Source organism: Rhododendron vialii, chromosome 7a (assembly GCF_030253575.1).
Source record: "Rhododendron vialii isolate Sample 1 chromosome 7a, ASM3025357v1".
NCBI classification, from domain to species: Eukaryota; Viridiplantae; Streptophyta; class Magnoliopsida; order Ericales; family Ericaceae; genus Rhododendron; species Rhododendron vialii.
Genome location: NC_080563.1, coordinates 10,536,897 through 10,559,689, shown reverse-complemented (window position 1 = coordinate 10,559,689; position 22,793 = coordinate 10,536,897). Strand labels below are relative to the sequence as shown.

Sequence of the window (22,793 nt, the reverse complement as noted above, 5' to 3'; positions counted from 1 at the left end):
ACCAAAAAAAAAACACCCGAGAACTTGTTGAAGTAAAAAAACTCTGTGATTGAGAGGGAGCTGAGGTGAAATTACCTGAATGACCTTGGGATGAAAATGAATGCACTTTAGGGGAGGACAGTTAATAGATTCACCTGAAATACTTGCACATTGAATGATATACCTTCTGCTCTGTGTGTAAATGGTCACACCAAATGTGCCTTGTGTTTAATTGCAAGTGGGGGATGGGTGTAGATGTGTGTGTTGTAAGTAAATCCATGTACCCTATCTAGGTGTATATGCGTGCTGAAATTATTGTTTGAGCAAAGCATTCGGTAGTTTCTAAGATTTGGAATGTTTGACGTTCGTGAACTTCGAACGTGCGATCTCGTACAACACGAATTATTAGCTTTGCTCATACCCATTTGGCTGAATTCCTTATGGTCTATCTTTTATCATGTTATATTTTGTGAGTCGGCATCGTTCAAAATAAAATGATTTGTTTTTTTGTATTAAGAAAATAGGAGTACGTAAGGTTTATAGTTAATAGTTAACACCATTTTCATAATCGAATATGTATTTTAAATGACTAGAGACATGATCAAAGAATTAAACAATTAATGTCACACACTGCATATATGTCATCACGTAAGTCATTGATGAGTCGATGACATAGTTGATCATAAATTAAAATGTATACGCATGCATCGCTGTTTGCAATTTTTTATTTTTATTTATTATTTAAGCTTCGTGGACATGAGTTTAATAGCATAATGTAAATCGAGGACTGATACATTTATGCCACATGTCACCCTCATAGTTCTTCTCACAGGGATTCCTCATGTGTTATTGTATCATGTACATCGTTATCCTTGGTTGGTTTTACAACTTAAAAATTGCAATGAGAATTCTGCAATATTCCTATTTTTTTTTTACCAAAGGCAATTGCAGTCGATGCCTTATTCTGGTATATACTACTAGTAATAAAATTAAGGTGTCATGGTGAAGGAGGAGAGCTTAGTAATTAATTACTTCTTTCTAGGGTAGTTTCGTCCTAATATATGTAATCCCCACTGAAGCACAGTACAATTTGTGTAACAATCACACTTGAAGGGGAGCTTTTAATTAAGTATATTAGTATTTTTTTTCCTTTTTCTATCGAGATAACCTTTTGTTTTTATCAGTTGTGTGCACGTGCGGCCATACCCACTTTTTCCTCGATTGGCTTGAGTCCGCGCAACGGTTTGGCCCCACCCCCAAAATTCTTCTCCCCACGTTCACCGGCGCACTTGAACGAACTTGCACGGTTGGCTCCTCTCTCTCTCTCTCCTCACCTTTCTAATTTAGATTTTAAAAGTAAACTTTTTGAAAATGATGCATAAAGATTAAAGATCATGATTCCTTCTTTTTTTTTTTAATTTTCCTTTTTGAAATGAGATCTTGATTCCTTTTTCTTCCTTGTCATTAGTTTTGGATGACGTCTGAATCTAATCCGACAATTGTCGCGATCCAAAATCAGAATTAAAATATGTGACCGGCCAGTAAATTTCTTTTAATTCAGCCCTTGTTAATATGTGATTAGAAATAATTATAGATTGTAATGCGAAAGTGACGAAAAATATTAGCCAATGCTTAGTCATAAAATTGAACAAAAAATAATACAAAAGAAATTACTATTACATCACGCGAGCTCTGCAAAACCCCTAAATATCAGTACGAGAGTAGCGCACTCTTATCGTAATACCCAAGATTTGGGGGAGGTGAGTGCTTAGTCCCAAGTTAGTTAGGAGGGACTTGGATCCTCACTTGGTATATTAGCACACACCAAACACTATATAGTGCTAACTACTACTACATTCTTAGGCATATCTTTTTATAGCCAAGTGTTTATGCCGAAAGAAGATTCATGGTTAGTTGGGTGACTCGGGCCAATTCATTACATCCATCACACGCAGAAAATGAAATGTCACACATCTATGATATAATACCGAAGCCACAGCACCAACTTCATCTTAATTTTTAGTCGACCATCATAGAGACTCCATATTTATTTTGTATCTTCAAGAATGTTTCGACTGTCAAATCTTTAACAGTGAGAAAAATAAAGAATTTTTCAGAAGGAAAGAATGAGGAAGAAAAAGAAGCTACGTACGTCGCAATCTTTTGATCCCTAAATACACGCGCTCACGTCATCAGTAGCCCCAACTATAACACGCGCTCTCCTCCACGTACGAAATCTACAAAGCTGTTAGTAATTTAGGACATAGAGTGTGATTTATGGAAGTTCCTTTCTCTTAATGAAGAAAATAAAGTCAAGTTAATGGAGTCGTTCCTCCACCTCCAAGGAGTAGAGCTCAGGTCTTTCTCTCACAGTGCATACGGGGTGTGGCTCCTCCTCTGGCTCGGGTCCATCGCCGCCTGGCTTTGGCCAATAGCCAAGAATTATATGATCAATAGTTATAGTAATGCAATGATAAAGTACACTTTTGTATCCCCCTTTCTCTTCTTACGGGGAATGACTTCGGTCCCCGGTTATTTTGAGAACACCATAATTTTTAGCATAACAAAATCATTATGAGCATAACCAAAATTCATTACAAGCATAACAGAACCATAGCAAAGCATAACCAAAACCATAGCAATGCATAACTTATTTGTTATGCTTTAGTTGGGTTTGGTTACGCCTTGGTTGATTTTTTAGATATTTCTTGATTATGTCTTATTTGGGTTCTGTTATGCTTGTAATGGGTTTTAGTTATACTCATAATGGTAAATTTATGCCAAAAATTACGGTGTCCCCAAAATGACCGGGGACACCATAGCATCATCCCTTCTTACAATGTCCCCCCGTTATGTCTCTGTGTGAGAATGGTTATGTCCATTTATATTGTTATGCCATTTGGGGGTACACCGTCACAAATGAATAGTAATCTTGTCTAGGGGAACACCATAGTATTATGCCCATTTGTGTGAGTTGTTATGCCATTTTTAACGTGTTATGTCATTTTTGTCGAGTATCCCCCAGACAAGAGGGGGATACCATAGCATCTTCCGGTAATTGCTAGACAAGTGACAAAATGGGACGGCCATAGTTAGAGAAAAGTATAATTCCATGGCTAGCTCCAACAGTTTTAATTTAAACAATTGGGAATGATTTCGGTGTTTCTCCTCCAAAAAGATACACCGTAACTTTTGGCATAACCGAACTATTACAAGCATAATCAAGCATAACCGAACTTTTGGTTTTGATTATGCTTGTAATGGTTTGATTATGTCAAAAGTTACGATGTCTTTAAGAGGAGGGGAGACACCGAAATCGTTCCCCAAACGGTTTACTAAGTTGGTCTTGCCCTTTTTGATTTGCATATCAGGATTGACGTTTGGAGCTTAATTAAATCACTCCCTTTTCACATAGGGAAAGAGTCAGAAAAAGACCAAGTCATAACAAACATTACTGGAGTACTATATTACCATTCATCTCTCTCTCTCTCTCTCTCTCTCTCGTGTGTGTGTGTGAGGAGTTCTTTTAGACTAACCTTAAAAAAAGTTCTCAGAAAAAGAAAAAAGAATTTCTAACGTTTAAAAATAAAAAAGAAAAACTAAACCTTTTTGTTGCGACAACGACAAGTTTCAAATTTGTGGATAACTTTCACTAGGATTAGCTTTTACGCTAATGAAGGTTTTTTCACATTGAACCTCACTTCCATGTCTTTAAAAGGCTTATCATTGCAATTTTAGCATGTCGGCCCATCAGACATCATGTAGGAAAACTTTAAAAAGAAAAAATCATTAAAATGAATAATTTAACGAGAGTTGTGAAATCTTTCCTAAACTTTTTTTTTATTTTTAAATTTCAGTGCACACCTCTTTTACTTGTCTGATTTCCCTTGTCGAGTTGCATATGAGAAGTTTTGTTTCATATAATAAAACTAAAAAATCACTAAATATAAAAATCAGTCATTGTTTTGTAAATAAAAAATAAAAAATAATGAATTTAAGCAAAACTTCCTCTTATTCTTGTAGCCTATGTGCAAACGGTGAATATTCCCTTCACATGCAAAATCACAACCACCTGAACCATATTAGCTTCAAATTGGTGGCATTTTTTTATTTAAAAATTCATTATTAAAACAGTAACAATTCTTCTACAACCACTCATACTTGCACAAATATTTTACACACATTCAGAGTCATGTGAGCTAGCTAGGTATGGTGGTGTAGTGTGTGTGGATTCTCATCTAAATGTGAGTATGTGTGAATGTGTGTGGTTGTAGAATTTTTTTAAACACCCATTACAGATTAATTCACTCAATCACTCACAAACCACTCGCATGCGTGCGTCCGTGGGTGCATATAATGGGTTCCATCCCATCCCATTCTGATTAGGAGGATTGGCAGAGAATACAAATGTAATAAATAAAGTAGTCGTCATCTCACCAATAGACTTGGACACTAGACTTGTAGACTGCTCGTGCCTTCCCATTCGGTCTCGCCCTAAATGAAGCGACTCTTTTAGTTACGCTGCGCTCCGACTGCCCGAGTCCCTAATCCTTGTTATATCCCTTAAAACACTCGTTTTAATTAAAAATATTTGAAAAGTTAAACCCATTTTGGGGAGTTTTTATTCTTTTGACTCAATTAATTATTCGTTCTGATAAACCCAAGCATGCCTATGACGGGTCCGTTGGTGTTGCAATTAAAAGTAGTAGTAACAAATTTGTCGTCATTTTCTTTCCTCACGGAGCTCCAAGAAATCAACAATTACTCATGAATTCAGGTTATCCAACTTCATTCTTTTTCGCGGATCAAAAAAAAAAAAAAACTTCATTCTTTTTCAGCATTAGGAAGTAGGGAGGGACGTCGGAAGGAGGATCCGAAGGAGTCCAGCGAAAACCACCCCACCACAATTGGTGCCGTTGCCGGGAAATATTCTGTCTAGTTTTCTGGGACTCTCGGTGGGATCGGGGCTGGGTTTTGCGGGACACACGGCGGCGCGAACAAGCTGCCATGGACAGAGACACAACAGTGTGGAAATTTTATATCCATCTCAAAATCAATTGGCAATGCGTGGAGAGGTCCCAGATGTTATTAAGTGATTACCCATTCTACTCCCAAGAAATGTGAGATTCATTTCCTTAACATCCCCCCTCACGTGCAGTCGCATTTGAGGTCTGTCACGTGTGACCATTTTTTGGGTCCTATTAGCCTTTTCGCTTGTCTGTCATCGCGGAGTGTGGATTGTCAATTTTATAAAATGTGGGGTGGAACAGACCCCGCTTTGATACCATGTAAAAACTTTATGTACATCTCAAAACTTTATGTCAATCAGTTTCCACATATGGCTGGTCCAGTCGTTTGAAAACAACGTGGAGGAATGCTGCCTCTGCTGGGTTTTTAGATCAAGCCGTCCGAAACTCGATTAGACCGACAAGGGTGGTGCATCTCCCTCGGACAAGCTCATTGGTGGTGTCGGAGTTGGGCTTCGACACCGGAGGAAGTCTCGATGGATGGTGGGTTTTTACCAATAACTTTTTCTCAATAATTTTTTCATTCACATACTCATCAACAATTTATACGGTGTTTCCGATAGTAAAAAATGACAATGAGAGTGGTCAAAACTTCAAGAAATCACAAGTTTTGGACTCATGTTTGGAGCAGCCAAATCCAGTAGCTACCCTACCCCCCTCCCATTGAAATAATCAACTGAACACCCCTTTGCTAGATACTAGTAGATAGGAATGTTTTCATCGATTTCTGGAGGAGAGAGAAATGAAGATGTTCCAAATTCAGATACAGAACAATTGTGTGTTTGTTGATGAGTAATGCAGCCAAGACAACTTGGCCCCTTGTGTTCCCCAAAATTTTTAATCCCCTGAGCACTGACCAATTATACATACAGGATGAATAGTACAACATGCATATGTGGCATTCTATCGTTGGTGAGTAAATGATTTGCAATTCTTTTGTTTAAACTCATTCACCGCTGAAATACCATCACGTAAGCATGTTGTATAAATGGTTGTGTAAGTAGACTTCTCATTTTTACTCTTTGGTTGGTCTTTACTCTATAGCAAACGAATTACCAAGCTGCTCGCGAGCAACTCGAGAGACTTGGTTTGGCTTGGGTCATTCAGTAATCGAGTCGAGTTTGAGCTCGAATTGTGGGCATAGTTGGAATTAAGAAATCAGGAACACCCCTTTGATGAAATGTCACATCCACTCCCTTCACATATGAAAACCATCATATGGTCGCCCCCTCACATTTGAAAGTTATACTATGAATAAGACCCCAAATGATGATCATAGGGAAAAAAAAAGTACCTTACATTCCTAAAATGCACATATAACTACTGGAGTCGCACTGATAATTAAGCTTTAACTCAGGGTATCATGTATGATTATTTTGAAGATAATCCCATCAAGTCAAGAAAAAAAGAAAAGGTGTACACCGTCGTTGTATGATTAATCTTACACTTCATATGGTTCAAGCACTTTTTTTTTTTTCCGCTACAAAATAGTTTTTTTTTTTTTTGTATTTTTTATGGATGTTATGCCTTTTATTAATTGGATATTCATACCTTAATAGGATTGGATGTTTGATAATATCCGTAATTTATATACCTTTTTTAAGTAGTTGTTGAAGTTGACATGCACATTCGTTAATTATTGTTGAGATGTTTGCAAAACAATCGTCAATGGCACTACCTTGGTTAATTATCATTGAGAAGACTCAATTCATAAGAGCAATTAATTTTGAAATACCGAGCTGCAATTTCACTCGTATAACTTTTTAATATGAGAGAGTTTTTGTGATAATTTGTTATTCGAGAAGGCATTTAAGGAGGAGTACCAAACTTTTACCCTAAAACTATTATTAGAATTAATGGTATCTCGGCCAAATTAACTTTTCTTTGCATGATAGTTTTTTAGTAGCTCCCAATTAAATAATCTCACTATCATAAGTAATTGCATAAATATACTAGTTAATATACAAAATTGAACTATCAAAAAGCAAACATCTTGTATCCGGTTGGTAAGAAAAATCAATTTACAGAGTATTTCCCAGGAATCAAATGAAAATGCTCTTCAAAAATGGGAATAAAAAGTTAGCATTCCTAACAAAAGAAAACATGGATTCTGCCAATTACCCCTGCAAAGCAAGTTCAGAGCGGTCGATCCGGTCATTCATCTCGACAATTGACTATTCGTATCTTTGCGAGCAATCAATGACTCAAATTTGTATATATACGCTCAAATTCATTTCAAGTGGTCCGTACCAAATTGAACGACTGAATCGTTCCGTTTAGAACCACCTTGCAGAAATGATGTTCGGTAGCATCCCGTCTTCTTCTTCGGAATGACGACTGTTATGAGTATAACGACTATTAAGTTCAAAATGATGGGGGCAAGTAGGGGTGTGCACGGGTCAGACGGATCAGGTTCGGCCCCGACCCCGACTAGTCGGTTATCGAATTTTTGGGCCCCGAACCCGAACCGAAGGAGGGGGAATAACCGTCCGCGTAACTGATTTTTTTGGTCGGGTCAGGTTGGGTCCGACCAAAACCAAAGTAATCTATATGAATTTGTCGTCTTTTGGTCGGGTTTGGTCGGGTTGGGTAAGAAAAACAGCACCCCAAGCCCCGAACCGAAAACTAAATTTTTTTTCAAAAAATGGACCCGTACCCGACCGAACCACATGTTCGGCCCCGTCCGAAGCCCTTCGGGTCGGGTCGGGGCTCGGGTTTTTTGCACACCCCTGTGGGCAAGTATGAAATGTGATAGTCAATGATACGGATAACGGTGCATTTGATGTTGTACTTTTATAGTTGGTTCATAACTAGCACGGTAAAATTGTAACTAGTACTGTAGTTTAATGTTTGGTAGAGTACGCCAGCCAAAATCCACGGTTTGAGCTCATATTTTCATGCTTCAAAATTGATTTTTACCTAAATAAACAGTCCAAATATTTCCCGAAGCTCGGTCACTAATTCTCAAATCAAGTTATTACGCATCTCGTTCAACTAATTTCGTATAACGAATTCGAAATACCCAAAAGTGACTGATTAATCCATTTTGGGATTGACTTATTTTTGCAATATACAAAGTATAAAACCGTCTTCCAGTTCCAGATTAAAAAAAAAAACCTATTTTGAAGTTTGTTAAATTTTCAAATGAAACTTACATAAATTACTGTTCAGCTCATTCGGTCCATTTTTAATGTTGCCCTAAAGTGACTCTCTGGATTGTGGGTGGGGAAACAAGTTGGCTTTACTGTTTTTTTTATGTGAGAAAAAATCAGATCCGCCCTCTGTGTTGGCTCCCATGTATCCCGGCTACAATGTTGCTCCTTTCCCCGGTCACTCCCCCCTAGTCCATTTTCCCAAGTTCTAAAGAGACAAACAGAGAGAGAGAGAGAGAGAGAGAGAGAGAGACCTTCTTCTTTTAGTCAGAGATACGTTGGACTATCTCAGAAACAGCCTCGACGGTCTGAAAAGTAAAAACCTTCCACATTTTTCAGAAAAGGTAAGCCCATTTTCCAAATTTTTGTTGAACATGCCTTTTACCCGTTTCATTTTCAATCTTACTAGTTCTGTCTGACTTTTTGATCATCAAGTGGGTCTCTGTCACGTTTTTTGTTTGATCATGAAATGGGTCTCTGTCAAATCCATATCTAAATGAATTTACCACTTCCTCAATTGACATTTCACACACTTTTTAGACTACAAATTTGTAGGTACCCACAAATTTTGTATCTTTTTTGATAAGCAAAAGAGTTTGAATCTTTATTCAACTCTTCAACTCCATTGGCAGGATCTTGAACTGTGGGTTTTTTTTAATTGATTTGGGTTGCTTTCAGTCAATGATATTCTTGGATGTCATTCGATTTGAGAATCTGGGTTTGCTTGATTTGAAAGGATAAGATAGAAGCAGAAGCATATCTTCATGATGCTGGATCAAGTTAGTCTTCAGATCTGAATTAATTTAAGCCTTATAGCTTGTTATAATTAATTTGTGAAGTCTTTCTCTAGATTTTTGTTTAGCTCCTTTTTTTTTTTTTTTTTTCCTTTTTCTGAAGTGCTTATTCATGATCTATACAGCCCTGAGTTCAACCTCCACTGGTTGCAGATAATATAATATTTGTATTTGATTGCAGAATTTGAATTTTTGCTTTTGCATGCATTGGTGTGGTGTGTTTGGATTTGTTTACAAGGATCATAGAAGCACGGTCCTATGAATCTCCAGTTTTCTATGCCCATTTTTGTAGGAGGAAAAATGATTCTTGAACCACTTTGATGCTCATGTTGCCTCCGGTGGCTGCCCGAGGAAAAACTGCAAAATCTGATCCAATTTATGATAATTGACCAGTTAATGCGTTGGCTAACCATATTGTGAAACATGCCAAAAGTGAACCACGAAAAGACATTCAACGAAAGACAAAAAAAAGTCCACTTTTTGTTTTACATCACGCAATGGATAAGTAACTCCCGATATAGCAGTAAAAGCAAGACGTGTCAGTGAATTGACTCATCAAGGTCTCATTGAAATAGGATACTTCGTCTTTTTTGTTAGTGCTTAGCATTCTGCATTTGGAATTCAGGAAACGGGGTCAGATTCTTCTTTTTCATTCCATTTCACGTGCATCTAATAATAGCAAATCCATTAATCTTGTTCATCAAGTTAGAAAGCTTGAATGTGGTATTAAGTGATAGCTATAACATGCAAAAGAAAATGGAATTGCGCTACACACAATTTTTTCTTACTGCTTGTAGCATGTAAAGCTTTCCAATTGTTGTCTTAACTAGAAAGTTGATGTTGGTTTCTTGACTTTCAGAACTATTGTGATTGAAGCATTCAATCTCAGATAGTTAGATTTTGTAGTCCAATTTTGGGTATTTGGTGACTGATTATACTCTTCACCTGTTTCAGTGAGGCTATTCACATGATGTATGCATGGGATATCATGCCGGATCCAATACCAGTGACCATGGCATGACTCCAGATTTGAATCGCCATGTGGAATACGACTTTATGGAATCTGTCATCTTCAGCGAGAATCTGTTATCTTCAGGGAGAAGCTGTATGTTGTATTAAGTGACAACAGTGGCATTTAAAGACCTCAATTTCTTTCCTAGAAGTGAGCATGTAAAGCTTTTCCTTCGTTCTTCTTCCTCTAAATGTTAGATTAATCTATTACCCATACCTAAAAGAATTTCTTTCTAAAAGGTTGATGTTTTTTAAACTTCAACAGAAAATTGAGAAGGAGGCGCAGTCAGTTTCCGATATGAATTCTATTTGTCCCATTCTTGGTACTTGAGTGACTGATTACAAATACAATCTTTTGGTTTCAGAGCGGTTATTCATGCGTTTAATGCTTCAGATATCACGCCTTAAACCAGTGACATTTTAATAAATATGGATCTCCAGGAAGAAAGCTCCAGATTTGGATCATTACGTGGCATGATTCTAAGGAATCTGTCATCTTCATCTTCAGCATTCTTTTCAGCAAATCAGTCTCCCTTCTTCTCTCCAAGAACCTCAATTTGTCAGATACCGACACAGTCCGACCTTCCGTCCAATATTTCCAGTAATGGTGGCGATCCATTGGTTTCTGGTTTAGAAATTCCAAATTCAAAACCTTTAACAAATGACAGATTTCCATCGTCAGACGTTTCACCTATCCCAGCCACATCCATTTCGAGCGACTTCCAGAAGTTAAACCGTGCTGCTTCCCCTACTGGAAATTATAACAGCACTCCTTCTTGTTATGGTATAGGCAGTGGCAGTGATTATTTCAGGTGCAGAGAGCAGCAAAAAAAGTTAGGGCAATACCATGGGACTTCTTTCTCTCCGACATCTACTTCATTTTCCTCGAACAAACTAAGGAGCTGTGATGTGTATTTAGGCTTTCATGGCCGGAAGCCTCTATTACTAAGATTTACTAACTGGCTACGTGCGGAATTGGAAGTTCAAGGGGTCAGCTGTTTTGTAACAGACAGAGCTAGGTGTAGGAACTCTCGGAAACACAGAATCATTGAGCGGGCAATGGATGCTTGTACTTTTGGAGTTGTAATTTTAACCCGGAAATCCTTCCGGAATCCATATACTATAGAGGAGCTTCTCTTCTTCTCAGGCAAGAAGAATTTGGTTCCAGTGTTCTTTGATTTGGGTCCCGATGATTGCCTTGTGAGAGATATAGTTGAGAGAAGGGGGGAGCTTTGGGAAAAACATGGAGGAGAACTCTGGCTTCTATATGGAGGACTAGAGAAGGAATGGAAAGATGCTGTTAGCGCCCTATCTCGTGTTGATGAGTGGAAACTGGAGGGTCATGAAGGTAATTGGAGAGATTGCATATTGCAGGCCGTTACCCTTTTGGCTTTGAGGTTGGGTAGGAGAAGTGTTGTGGATAGATTAACTAAATGGAAGGAGAAGGTGGAGAAAGAGGAGTTCCCTTTCCCTCGAAATGAGAATTTCATTGGAAGGAAAAAAGAGCTCTCCGAGCTCGAGTTTATGCTTTTTGGCAATGTTAGTGGAGATGCTGAAAGAGAATATTTTGAACTCAAGGCCAGACATAGACGGAAGAATGTGAAGATTGGTTGGGGAAGGAGCAGTTCAGCTGCAGAGGAAAGACAGAGAGAAGGACAAAAGGAGAGTTGTAGAAGGAAGGGAAAAGAACCATTTATATGGAAAGAGTCTGATAAGGAGATAGAGATGCAAAGCACCGAATCTCCGCAAACTCAACACCAATCACCGAAGCCAAAGAATGGTGGAAGGCAAGGTAGGAGAAGAAGATCTACTGAAGTCGTTTATGGGAAAGGGATTGCTTGTGTGTCGGGAGACACTGGAATTGGAAAGACAGAGTTGCTTCTTGAGTTTGCATACAGATTCCATCAGAGGTACAAAATGGTTCTATGGATAGGAGGAGAAAACAGGTACATCTGGCAGAATTATTTGAATCTTTGGCCATTCCTAGAGGTTGATGTGGGGGTGGAGAGTGGGTTGGAGAAAAACAGGATCAAGAGCTTTGAAGAACAGGAAGAGTCAGCCATAGCCAGAGTCCGAAAGGAGCTTATGCGAAACACTCCTTATTTAGTGGTAATTGATAACTTAGATAGTGAAAAGGACTGGTGGGACCACAAGCCATTAATGGATCTTCTTCCCCGTTTTGGTGGAGAAACCCACATTCTAATATCCACGGGTCTCCCTCGTGTAATGAATTTGGAGCCTTTAAAGCTTTCTTACCTATCTGGGGTTGAGGCAATGTCTTTAATGCTGGGAGGAGTCAAGGATTACCCGGTTGCAGAGATTGATGCTCTTCGTGCTATTGAAGAGAAACTTGGGAGACTAACCTTTGGCATTGCCATCATTGGAGCAATTTTATCTGAACTTCCCATTAACCCCAGTAGACTCTTGGATACCATTAATCGCATGCCTTTGAGGGACTTAGCAGGGAGTGGAAGGGATAGTCATTCATTGGGGAGAAATAAATTCCTCTTGCAACTCTTTGAGGTTTGTTTTTCGATATTTGACCACGCGGATAAGCCAAGGAGTTTAGCCACTAGAATGGTATTGGCAAGTGGTTGGTTTGCACCTGCGGCCATTCCAGTTTCTTTGTTAGCACTGGCTGCTCACAAGATACCCGAGAAACACCCCCATACCCGGGTATGGAAAATGTTTTTGAGATCCTTAGCTTGCGGGTTTTCATCGTCCTACCTCAGGAAATCAGAAGCGGAAGCATCTTCAATGTTGTTAAGATTTAATATGGCGAGAAGCTGTACAAAGGAAGGCCATATCCAGTTAAATGAAGTCATCAAGCTTTATGGGCGGAAGAGAGGAGTCACAGGAGTTGCCCAAGCTGTGGTACAAGCTGTCATTAGCCGTGGGTCTATTTCACAACACTCTGAACATATATGGGCAGCATGTTTTCTGCTTTTTGGATTTGGTAAGGATCAGACAATTGTTGAGCTGAAGGTGTCAGAATTGTTATTTCTAGTAAAACAAGTGATTTTACCGCTCGCAATCCGGACATTCATTACCTTCTCAAGGTGCAGCGCTGCTCTAGAACTCCTTCGCCTGTGTACAAATGCATTAGAAGCTGCGGATCAGGCCTTTGTCACCCCAGTTGAGAAGTGGCTAGATAATTCTCTCTGCTGGAAACCTATTCGGACAAATGCGCAGTTGAATCCTTGCCTTTGGCAGGAGTTGGCACTATCAAGAGCCACTGTGCTAGAAACTAGGGCAAAGCTAATGCTAAGAGGAGGACAGTTTGACATAGGGGATGATTTAATAAGGAAGGCAATCTTTATTAGAACTTCAATTTGCGGAGAGGATCATCCAGATGCGATAGCTGCTCGCGAAACTCTGAGCAAGCTCACAAGGCTTATTGCCAATGTTCAAATGCATACTTCAGCATAGATTCTACATCTTTCTTTCTTGTAAACAGAGTTTACATCAGATTTTATACTAAGGCTCAGAATAAAACTTTTCAAGCATTTCAAAGAGAACTTTGTCCATACCATTTTTTAATCTCAGTGAGTTGCTCTTCCATTTCAATTTTCTCTACTTTCTGTATAGTTATCTGAAATCACATTGTGCCTTGTCTTTTGTACTTAGCTGATCTCACATTATTTTCATGCACTCCCTCTCTGACAGTATGTTGCTTTGAATTTCACATGGCCGTGTTAATGTGCTGTAGTTACTCTTCCCCTTCTATTTGAATGATGTTGGATAAATCGCACTGGCTTCATTTTCTAATGTTTTCCATATTCTACACGGGAGATGTTGTGCTTCATTGTTGTTTTCCTAAGAATGTTGCCTTTGTTCTTTAGGTCTGTTGAAGGTATAAGTAATAAAATTGTCCCTCTCTTTAACAGCTTAAGCGTTTAGATGAGTTGGTGGTTAATAATCTAATATGGTAGCAGAGTAGGCAATAGATCCAGATCATGTGTTCGAACCTCACTGCCTACCTAATGTTAAAATATTTAAATGTATTTAGCCCGCTTATGGAGGAGAGTTTGGCTACACGTGAGGGGGCATGTTGAGGGTATATGTAATAAAGTTGTCATTCTTTCTAACAGCTTAAGCTTTAGGATGAGTTGGTGGTTAACAATCTAATATGGTCTATACTCATAAAAAGTGAAAGTGATTTGTCAATAGAAATTCAGGGATTTTATATGGACTGTTGGACATTGAGACCAGGTAAGCTGTTGATGAGAAACAATGAAAAAACTTGAATGTGCATGGTTCATTCACTTTAATGTAAAATAGTAGTATTCTCGACTGGGAAGTAGGTTTTCTTTTACTTTTCTTTTTTCGTGGCTGAACAACTGGATCTCTTGCAATGTTTGAAAGTTTGGTGAAAGCTCGTGCTACCATTGTATCCTTGTGAATGCAGGGAATTCTGGTGATGTTCATATGCCCTTCTGTTTCACGTGTTTTAGTACTTTGGACACATTTTACATATGCCAGTTTAGTCAATACTTTCTGGTTTCACATTTCTCACTTGGTTATGGATGGCTGTTAAGCTTTTCGGTTGCATCAATTTTTTTTCTTTTTTTGATCTGGGTTGTATCGTTATTGAGCTAACCTGTTTTTGCAGAAACGACGTAGGCATATCTTTTATCCTGCTGGTATATAACTGTCTAGACAATGGTCATCTCGTTTGAAGCCTCAATTAGTAAAAGAGGGGAAGTTAAATTGATGTGGTATGTCTTAATGAACCAAGGATAGGATTTTCTTAAACTTAATGGAATCCTTGACCAAGAAGAATGACAGAGAAATGACTGTGATACTGCCGGGCTTTGATATGGGGGAATGTGTTGTGTGCTTGCGAACAGAACCCGTGTTGAGCGGCAATTTTGAGTTTGTCTCGGGTCTGGTGATGGAATCGGGAAGTTCACTTGCTTAAGCTCGTCGTGAAGGTCTGGAATCGGACCACATACATTAATACATGTTGCAAAATCTCGACAGGTAAAATGAGATTTGAGAAAACAATGTAATAAGATAAATATGTTCTGAGCATGTACTTACCGTTATTCAGTTGATCTGAATTATAACATTTGGTATCCCGTCAATTTGAATTTTTACCTTGATGACCTACTCGACAAGCTTAAAAGATTGAACCACTTGATAACATCTCCGGGCCCCGGACGGGCCCACAATCCCTGCACAGCACAGACCCAGATCAAAGTTTTGGATTGGGAGCTTTCTTTGGTTGGTACAGCTGATCAAAAAGTAGATTGTGCCTGTAATAACTGAAAGGGAAGGACACACATCCCTCCAATTGGTAAGATTTTCTAGTGTGCCCACTGCCCATACCAGACCACTTATTTCACACGTCAATCCTGTATAAGAATTTGTGCAGAGGAAAATAAAAGTGACAACAGAGATGGATGAACTCGGCCGGCCAAAATATCAAACTCATCTTTGGAATCAAAATCGAATAAAAGTGCGGCATTGATTAGATCTCGGTTGTTTCTTGATGAACTCTCAGCTTCCAATTGTCCTGCTTCCATAGCAGCTTTTGCAATAATATCAAACCCATTATTGGAATCGGAATTGTAAAGAACCATTACATTGTCTAGATGCACAAGTTCCGTATTTTGAAAACAGAAGATAAAATGAAAGGAAGTTTAGGTCGTGGTAGATCAAAGTTAAACAATAAATGATCTTATATATGTAAGACTAGAGAATATAGCCATCGCAAATATGACCATTGGAATATAACCGTTACAGGTATGAGCCATCACAAATATGACCATTGGAATATAACCGTTACAAATATGACCGTAACAAAATTTTGACCATTAAAATATAGGCGCCGTTCCAGATTTGTTTTTGTTTCCCAAAGTTTTTTTTTTCAGTAATGAACGGTAACAAAAAAAAAGATACATTCCACTTTTCCCTTAAAAAGTTCTTTTTTAAAAAGATCATTGTCGTAATGACCATAATGCCCCTTTTATCAATTCAACTTCCCCAGACACCCTCCCTCTTCTGTATTGTCTTTTCACTTAGAACATTTTTGAAAAAAAGAAAGCTGCCGAGATCTGGAACAAGCCTACTTTAAAAAAAAAAAAAAAAAAAAAAAAGAACTTTAAGAGAAACTGGAACAACCTCATAGCCATTATGAAATATGACCATTGGAATGTAAAGGCTACAGATATGGCCCTTAAAATAGATCCGGTAAGAAAATATTACATTTAAATTGAAAAGTTTAAGTATAAGAGTTAGAGTAGAGAGTCTGATTCAGTGTATTTTTTAAAAAGTGACTGATTAAAATAGAAAAGTAACTTTTTAAGATAGTCCAAAATCTACTGAGGCTGATGCGGATGCTATTAAGCAATTAAATTTCGTGAATATAGAGGTACTCGCTAGTTACACGAATAACTCACCTAACATAACGGTCAAGCCCAAAAAAGAAAAAGGAGAACTCTACAACTAAAGAGTATTGAACCCAAGCCACACACAAATACAGTAAAACTCAAAACCAAGATAAAGGCATCGAATAAGAGTATCAGTTTGTAAAGGTATATCACAACGAAACGATTATTCCACAATTAAACCCAAAAAAAAAAGTCGATTTCAAAGTCAAGTTAATGAACAAGTACACACACAAACGGGCAACTGGACTCGCAACCTAACAGACGTCGGTTGCAGGCAGCCACCATCACGAGCCGAGAATAACGGTTTCCATTGGTGTGATGAGACTTTGCGATTGACTTGTAATTATGCTCTCCTATGGCCACTACCACCAGCTGACAAGGAACGTTCCCTGTGCTTCCTATAAGAGTCGGAGGAAACATCGAACCTCCTATCATTGGGGGAGCGCGATCTTCCTCTGCGATCTCTCTCATTCCGTCGGCGAGGAGAATAACCACGTGACTGCCTCTGGTCGCGTCCTGCATAAGAACATAAAGATAACAGATAAAAGTGGACAAAAGAGTGAATTCATGTCACAAATGTAATCACTGATAAATTTGAATGAAACAACTAGAGATTGCCTTAGCAGATCAGTTTATGCTGCAAAAATATAGTATCATTGGTTCTTGCTAAATAGTAGTAATCAGTAATCAGTTAGATTTCTAATCCATCGGAAAAGTCAACCAAGTAGCGATTTAGTAGACCACCAAGTAAACAATGACCGCTTTGGGGATGAGGAGAAAGTTGCCTTGAATCATAGTAATGCATATACTTCCTTCTAATTGTCCCTCATATTGGAACAATAGCTTACTTTGTTCACTTCAGATCCAATCCGATGGCTTCTAAAATGGATCCAACCAAGGTTATTAGGCAGAGTTTATGACTAACCCCCAGGGATGACATGATAGAGTAATGGTCTAAATGATGGAAGTCAGATTTGAAGCAGGGTCTAGGCCCAAACAAACATTTAGGATGGGTTTTGCATCATGGTTTTGTGAAGAGATTTCTTGAGGGAAATGAAAAGAAGCAAAAGGTTTCCCTATTAATTCCCATTTCCCTTGGCAAATCCCTTCCCAACTCTGTGATCCAGTCACAGCCTTTATGAACAGGCATTTTGAGGCTGGTACGTTTGAACATAATAATGGCCGTAGATCCATTGAGTCTTTTGGGCAAGTTAAGCTGATATGAATTGGTTTTAATAAAAATAGCTTTCACATGAATCACATAAATTCTTGAACAGTATATGTACCTCCTCTTTCTCGCTCTCTTAGACCATGGTACCTTCCAGGAGTTGGTGTCCTCCCACGCTTCCTTTTGGCCTGCAAGACAATTCTATTCAGAAAGAATGACAAAGCCCACGCACCAACTGATAAAAGAAAATTTTAACATTTAAGAATTCTAAGAAGTTAACATGTTCCAATAAGATGATCCACATGGCTAGGGTCTAACAACTTCAAGGATTATTCTCTTCCATCTAACAAAAGTCGTCATCCAAATTACTATTGCAACAAGAGTTGTTCTTCTTGAGGATTCCCAAACCATAAGTAGAACAACCATGTTGATACTGTAACAAGAATATCCAAGTCAAATAGTTTCGTCCAACCACTTTTTACTTGATGTGTGGTCCTGTGCTTCCTCTTTCCTTATCATCTCTCCTATTTTATTATCCTTTTTCTTTCCCCAAGGCACCCACCTTTAAAGGAATAGGCAGAGAATATGAAAGAGCACTAGGACTGACGAAATAAAACTTATCTGCATGGCTCTAATGTTATTCCAGAATATAACCAAAAATAAGAAAAATAATATGGAGGAGGACAGAGAAAGTAATAAGGCCATAGTCCATACAACCCTCAGCAAAATAGTCGAACTTGGATCGATGAGGTGTCGATGCAGAGCTCATAGCGTAACGGTGTACATTCACTGTTTAGACCGTGGAGCTTAAAGTGTGAATCGGTGGCGCTACACATACCAGACCTGCTGCCAAGATTTATCAGGCAACGTTCTGAAGACGAGGAAAAATACAAATGGTAACCTTAAAAATTTTAGGCCCCCAATATAGTGTTTATTTGTACTTGTTAAGAGAAAAACAATACCTTATCCACAGTAATTAATCGACCTTCAAGCACAGAACGATTTAGATACTTGATACAGCGGTTAGCATCCTCGTTTGTTTCCATGGTAACGAAAGCAAACCCACGAGATTCTTTGGTGCGAGGATCTGTAACCAGATGGCAATCAGCGACCTGCAAACGAAAAGGTATCAGCAAGTGATCTGACATGGTATTGAATATGCTCACTTAGTCTGAATATGGTTAAACAGAATGCAAGACCTAAAGTGAGTCAAGTGACCATTGATACAATCTGCAGGTTTCATGCTATTGCTATCAAAATAGTTTAGATATTGACTGCTATAAATGAGAGCAAAATGCCAATGAGATATACTGGATGTAAGCTTGGACACTCATATAACTGACAGTCAATGGATGGAAGGTCCATTCATTTTCACATGAATTTCTTCCAACCATTACCATGGGCATTCAAAATAGCGTTAGCTCATCACAAGTTTACTGGACATCCACTTCCTTAGGTCTGGGCTGTTTGGCTCTTTACTGACTGATTTAAGCATTAGGGTTAGCTCGTCACAAGTTTACTGGACATCTTTTAGGTCTCATAAAAGAAAAATCCGTACGCTATAAAGATCTAGAAACAATATTTAAGAGGCTGATACCTTTCCTTCATTGTTAAAATACTTCTCAAGTGCACTGGTTGTAACCCTCGTAGATAAACCAGTTACGTACAGGTTATTTCCAGGATTAGCAATAGCATCAGAATCATTACTCCTGGAGAAATTAGAAATTAACTGTCACATGGAACAAATGTCCAACAAAAACAATCACCGTTGTAACAAATATGCATGTGTCATAATATATGAAGCATGGATACTTCAAAAAACATGTTTTAGTCGAATACATATTGGGCACTACTCCATCTGCATGCGCACTTGAGACGCGAAACCGGGTATTCAAACCTTTTTTGCGCAAGTCTTTTTTTTTTAACCTTCCAGATGTGTACGCCAACCAGGATAGTACTTTCCTTTATGCAGAAATAACCTAGCTTAGTGGAACTTCTTCAAATGCTTAGTTTGCTTTTAGAATCAATATCAATCCTGCACCTTTTGATTTGTACGTGGTGCTTATTTTCTCCTCACCATAATGCAAAACTACGACATTTATGAACTTTACCTGGATCGATTCCTCCTAGACCTTGACAATGATCTGGATCTACGGTCCCCAGTAGGTGACCTAGAGTCGGGTGGTGAACCAGACCTAGAACCATAAGAAAAAGCTAGTGATTCACAACTGACAATTATGTTGCACTTATAAAACTCTTTTTGAGTTTTGAAGGATACTCACCTTCCTTGTCTTGAGTATGACATCTACCTAAACAAAAATTCCAAAAGTAAAGAAACGAAATCTCAAACTTGAAAGTTGTATTTGAATCACACATTACTGGAGGCACTAATGGAAGGAAAAGAAAAAATGATAGGAAATAAAATTTAGCTTTTTTGATAATATTTTTTCCCCCTTTCCTCAACAAAGTTCTTAACCCAAACACAGCCTAATAAACAAGTAGGAAAAATTTCCGGCCCCAGCATCCTTTTCTTAAAGGGTGCAGTAAAGATCTCTGTTTCCTGCTCCCAATATGCAGTTACATCCTTAGCAAAAATACTCCAATAGATTACAAGAAGTTTAGTTTTCGTAAACGAATAAATGAACGAATTACGATAAATCAAGCAATAATTACTCCAGATGTTCATGTAACACGAGGAGAATCAGGAGATTCGCCAGTAGTAAAGTATGATCACTGAAATTTCGAGATGTTTTCGAACCAAAACCTAGAATTTATTGAGCCATAGCTACAGTATGCATATGTATTAGCGTATATGTACAAGTTTTCCCCATAAATTTTCGGAATAGGAAGAGGATCGAAGCTCACCTTTGGTTCGCTTGGATAATTAGGAGAGAGAGAGACAGAGAGAGAGAAATCAGAAGCCCGCAACGACGGACGATATTTTCCTGTCCCCACCCTTGCACTGAGGAGGTGCTATCGACTTGACACTGACAGGCTAGGAGATTTTTTTTTTTTGGATTTTTGGAAATTTTCTTGTTTGTATTTATTTAAATTTTTTTCATATTTTGTTTGTTTAGCACCTAAATTTTATAGACTATTGATTCGTTTTGTCAAAGGCAAAATGACAAGACGAATCGGAAAAGTAAAAAAAAAATAGTATTACTTTTACCTAAAGAGTTTTTTTTTTCTTTTTATCTCTCAAACTTTGCACATTTTCTCTACTTAATCCTTAAACTATCAATTTAACAATATCATACTCTCAACTATCATACCGTTACATATTTAGTCAAATAGATAATAGAAGTTGGAAATTTGGACCGAAAATATCATGTAAAACCTGTTTGGAATTCTGTAGAGCAGATACTTGATTATGAGAGTGTTCGAGATAAAAGTTAATTATGACACTTTAAGATAAAATCTCAGAAAAATAAGACATTTGCATTGGTTTCAACAGATTGAAAATTGGAGTGCTTAATTTTTTAATCATATTTTTTAGTATATATACCTTCTAAAAAAATTAAGTGCTCGAGTTTTCAATCCGTTTGAAACGGTGCAAAGATATTATTTTTCTGATCATATTATTCTAAAGACTCATGATTAATTTTTATCTCTAAGGCTATCATAATTAAATATATGCTTTTTATTTGGGATCTTTTAGAACAGATACTAGATTATGAGAGCTTTAGAAAAAAAAATTAACTATAACCTTTTAGCATAAAATGATAAAAAAATATCTTCGCATCGGTTCAAACTGATTGAAAATTGGGTCGCTTAATTTTTAACCATATTTTTAATAGGAAAATTCTAAAATCAGCCCAATGGGCTGACAATAGTGAGTGTGTGAATGTGTATTAAAGGGTATAAAAAGTACACAGAAATATGTGTTTTTCTTGTCTTATAGTGTGTTTATCGTCAGCCCATTAGGCTGATAATAGCAAGACCATTTTTAATATAGAAACAGTCTAGATTCTATATAAAGAATTCAGTCTTTTAAAAAAAAAAAAAATGTATGTGTTAGCCTCTATAAAATGTCACGTAAGATTCTAATATATGAACCTTGTAAAAAAATTAAGTTCTCCAATTTTTAATTTGTTTGAACCGGTGCAAATATCTTATTTTTCTGATCATTTTATCCTAAAGGATCATAATTAATTTTTATCTCTAAGCCTCTCATAATCAAATATCTGCTTTTAGGGTCCAAACAGGGCCTTACATGATACTCTCTCCGTCCCTTTATAAGTGTCCTGTTTTGTAACTCCAACTTATTAAAAAGACATCATCATTACACCTTTCACATCAACTTTTTCCTCCACTTTTCCTACTTACCTATCATCATTACACTTTTACTCACTAACTTTTCAAAATAAAATCTACTTTCAGGGACAAAATAAATAATACACCAACTTTTACCCTCCTAACTTTACAAAATGGACACTTATTAAGGGACAACCCAAAATGGAATACTGGACATAAAAAAAGGGACGGAGGGAGTATTTTCCATCTAAATTTCTAATTTCCGTTATCTATTGCACTAATTAGGTAACGGTATGATAGTTAAAGTGATGAAATCATCAAATTGCTAGTTTATGGACTAAATAGAGAAAATGTACATAGTTCAGGGGATAAAAAAAAAAACTCTTATGTAAATATGTTTTGAAATATCCAAGATAAAGTCCCAAAAAAAAAAAAAAAATTGAATAAGGATAAAACAAGAAAAAGGCCAAAAAAAAAAAAAACGCTAAACTTAACCTTACTACTATATCCACCATTAATGTGGTTCGGGTCGAGTTAATTGGACTGAAATACGGGGAATCAAAGTTATCAAACCCTCTCGAATGAAGTGGACTATAGACATCACGTGCTGTCACGCAATAAGCATCAGTTTCAAATTCCATCAATCTTATCAAGTCATCCTTAATTCCTTAGATTAAAGTAAATTATATTTCTTGCCTTATAAAAAAGATGGAATCTGATATGTCGATTCTTCTCTATACTCCTTGGCCAAATATTTTTGGTCGATAGATAGATTACGTGAAAACTTTAAAATACCAAGAGTTTGAGACAATTAAATGGGCAAGAATACATGAGAACATAGGAGAGAAAAATGAGTGTAGAATATGGATCCACTCGTGTATGGAGTGTCGCGGGTTAAATCAGACATGGGTTTGGCTGCACGAGAAAGATTGAGCTCTACTCAGCCAAGGGTGAAGAACTTGAGAGCCTGACCTCGGTGCAAACAAACAGGTACGGGGTTGTGGATGATTTGA

At 37.6% G+C, this 22,793-nt stretch overlaps 2 protein-coding genes and 1 long non-coding RNA gene across 14 annotated transcripts; 1 reads left to right on the top strand and 2 right to left on the bottom strand.

Annotated features, from left to right (window-relative positions):
• Nucleotides 1–8,229: 8,229 nt before the first annotated feature.
• On the top strand, nucleotides 8,230–13,530 carry LOC131333361 (uncharacterized). Of its 11 annotated transcripts, none has more exons than XM_058367847.1 (4): nucleotides 8,247–8,502; nucleotides 9,907–10,114; nucleotides 10,229–10,286; nucleotides 10,405–13,476. In XM_058367847.1, exon 4 carries the CDS (start codon nucleotides 10,438–10,440, stop codon nucleotides 13,390–13,392), a length of 2,955 nt encoding a protein of 984 aa, XP_058223830.1. In that variant the 5' UTR covers nucleotides 8,247–8,502; nucleotides 9,907–10,114; nucleotides 10,229–10,286; nucleotides 10,405–10,437; the 3' UTR covers nucleotides 13,393–13,476. The 11 variants fall into 11 exon arrangements, with proteins under 11 accessions (XP_058223820.1, XP_058223830.1, XP_058223829.1 ...); XM_058367846.1 differs by having other exon boundaries at nucleotides 9,907–10,122; XM_058367843.1 differs by adding an exon at nucleotides 8,837–8,937 and having other exon boundaries at nucleotides 8,251–8,502; nucleotides 9,907–10,122; nucleotides 10,229–13,530.
• Nucleotides 13,531–14,632: 1,102 nt separating this feature from the next.
• LOC131333363 (uncharacterized) lies at nucleotides 14,633–15,636 on the bottom strand. The gene is made up of 2 exons (XR_009201781.1): nucleotides 15,064–15,636; nucleotides 14,633–14,899 (listed from the first exon to the last, which is right to left on the bottom strand). It is a non-coding gene; the product is annotated as an uncharacterized LOC131333363 (long non-coding RNA).
• An 809-nt stretch (nucleotides 15,637–16,445) lies between these two features.
• Nucleotides 16,446–20,488, bottom strand: LOC131334121 (serine/arginine-rich splicing factor SR45a-like). 2 transcript variants are annotated; one of them, XM_058369001.1, is made up of 7 exons: nucleotides 20,392–20,488; nucleotides 19,809–19,835; nucleotides 19,638–19,721; nucleotides 19,124–19,235; nucleotides 18,489–18,638; nucleotides 17,645–17,714; nucleotides 16,446–16,874 (listed from the first exon to the last, which is right to left on the bottom strand). In XM_058369001.1, exons 2-7 carry the CDS (start codon nucleotides 19,829–19,831, stop codon nucleotides 16,702–16,704), a joined length of 612 nt encoding a protein of 203 aa, XP_058224984.1. In that variant the 5' UTR covers nucleotides 19,832–19,835; nucleotides 20,392–20,488; the 3' UTR covers nucleotides 16,446–16,701. The 2 variants fall into 2 exon arrangements, with proteins under 2 accessions (XP_058224984.1, XP_058224983.1); XM_058369000.1 differs by having other exon boundaries at nucleotides 19,809–19,831; nucleotides 20,392–20,474.
• Between the last annotated feature and the right edge of the window lie 2,305 nt (nucleotides 20,489–22,793).

Coding starts and splice junctions, on each gene's coding strand:
- LOC131333361 (XM_058367837.1), top strand. CDS start 10,393: ATGGATCTCCAGGAAGAAAGCTCCAGATTTGGATCATTACGTGGCATG.
- LOC131334121 (XM_058369001.1), bottom strand. CDS start 19,831: ATGTCATACTCAAGACAAGGAAG. Junction 17,715..18,488: donor GATTAATTACTGTGGATAAG/GTATTGTTTTTC, acceptor ATTGTCTTGCAG/GCCAAAAGGAAGCGTGGGAG. Junction 16,875..17,644: donor AAGAGAGCGAGAAAGAGGAG/GTACATATACTG, acceptor GTTCTTATGCAG/GACGCGACCAGAGGCAGTCA.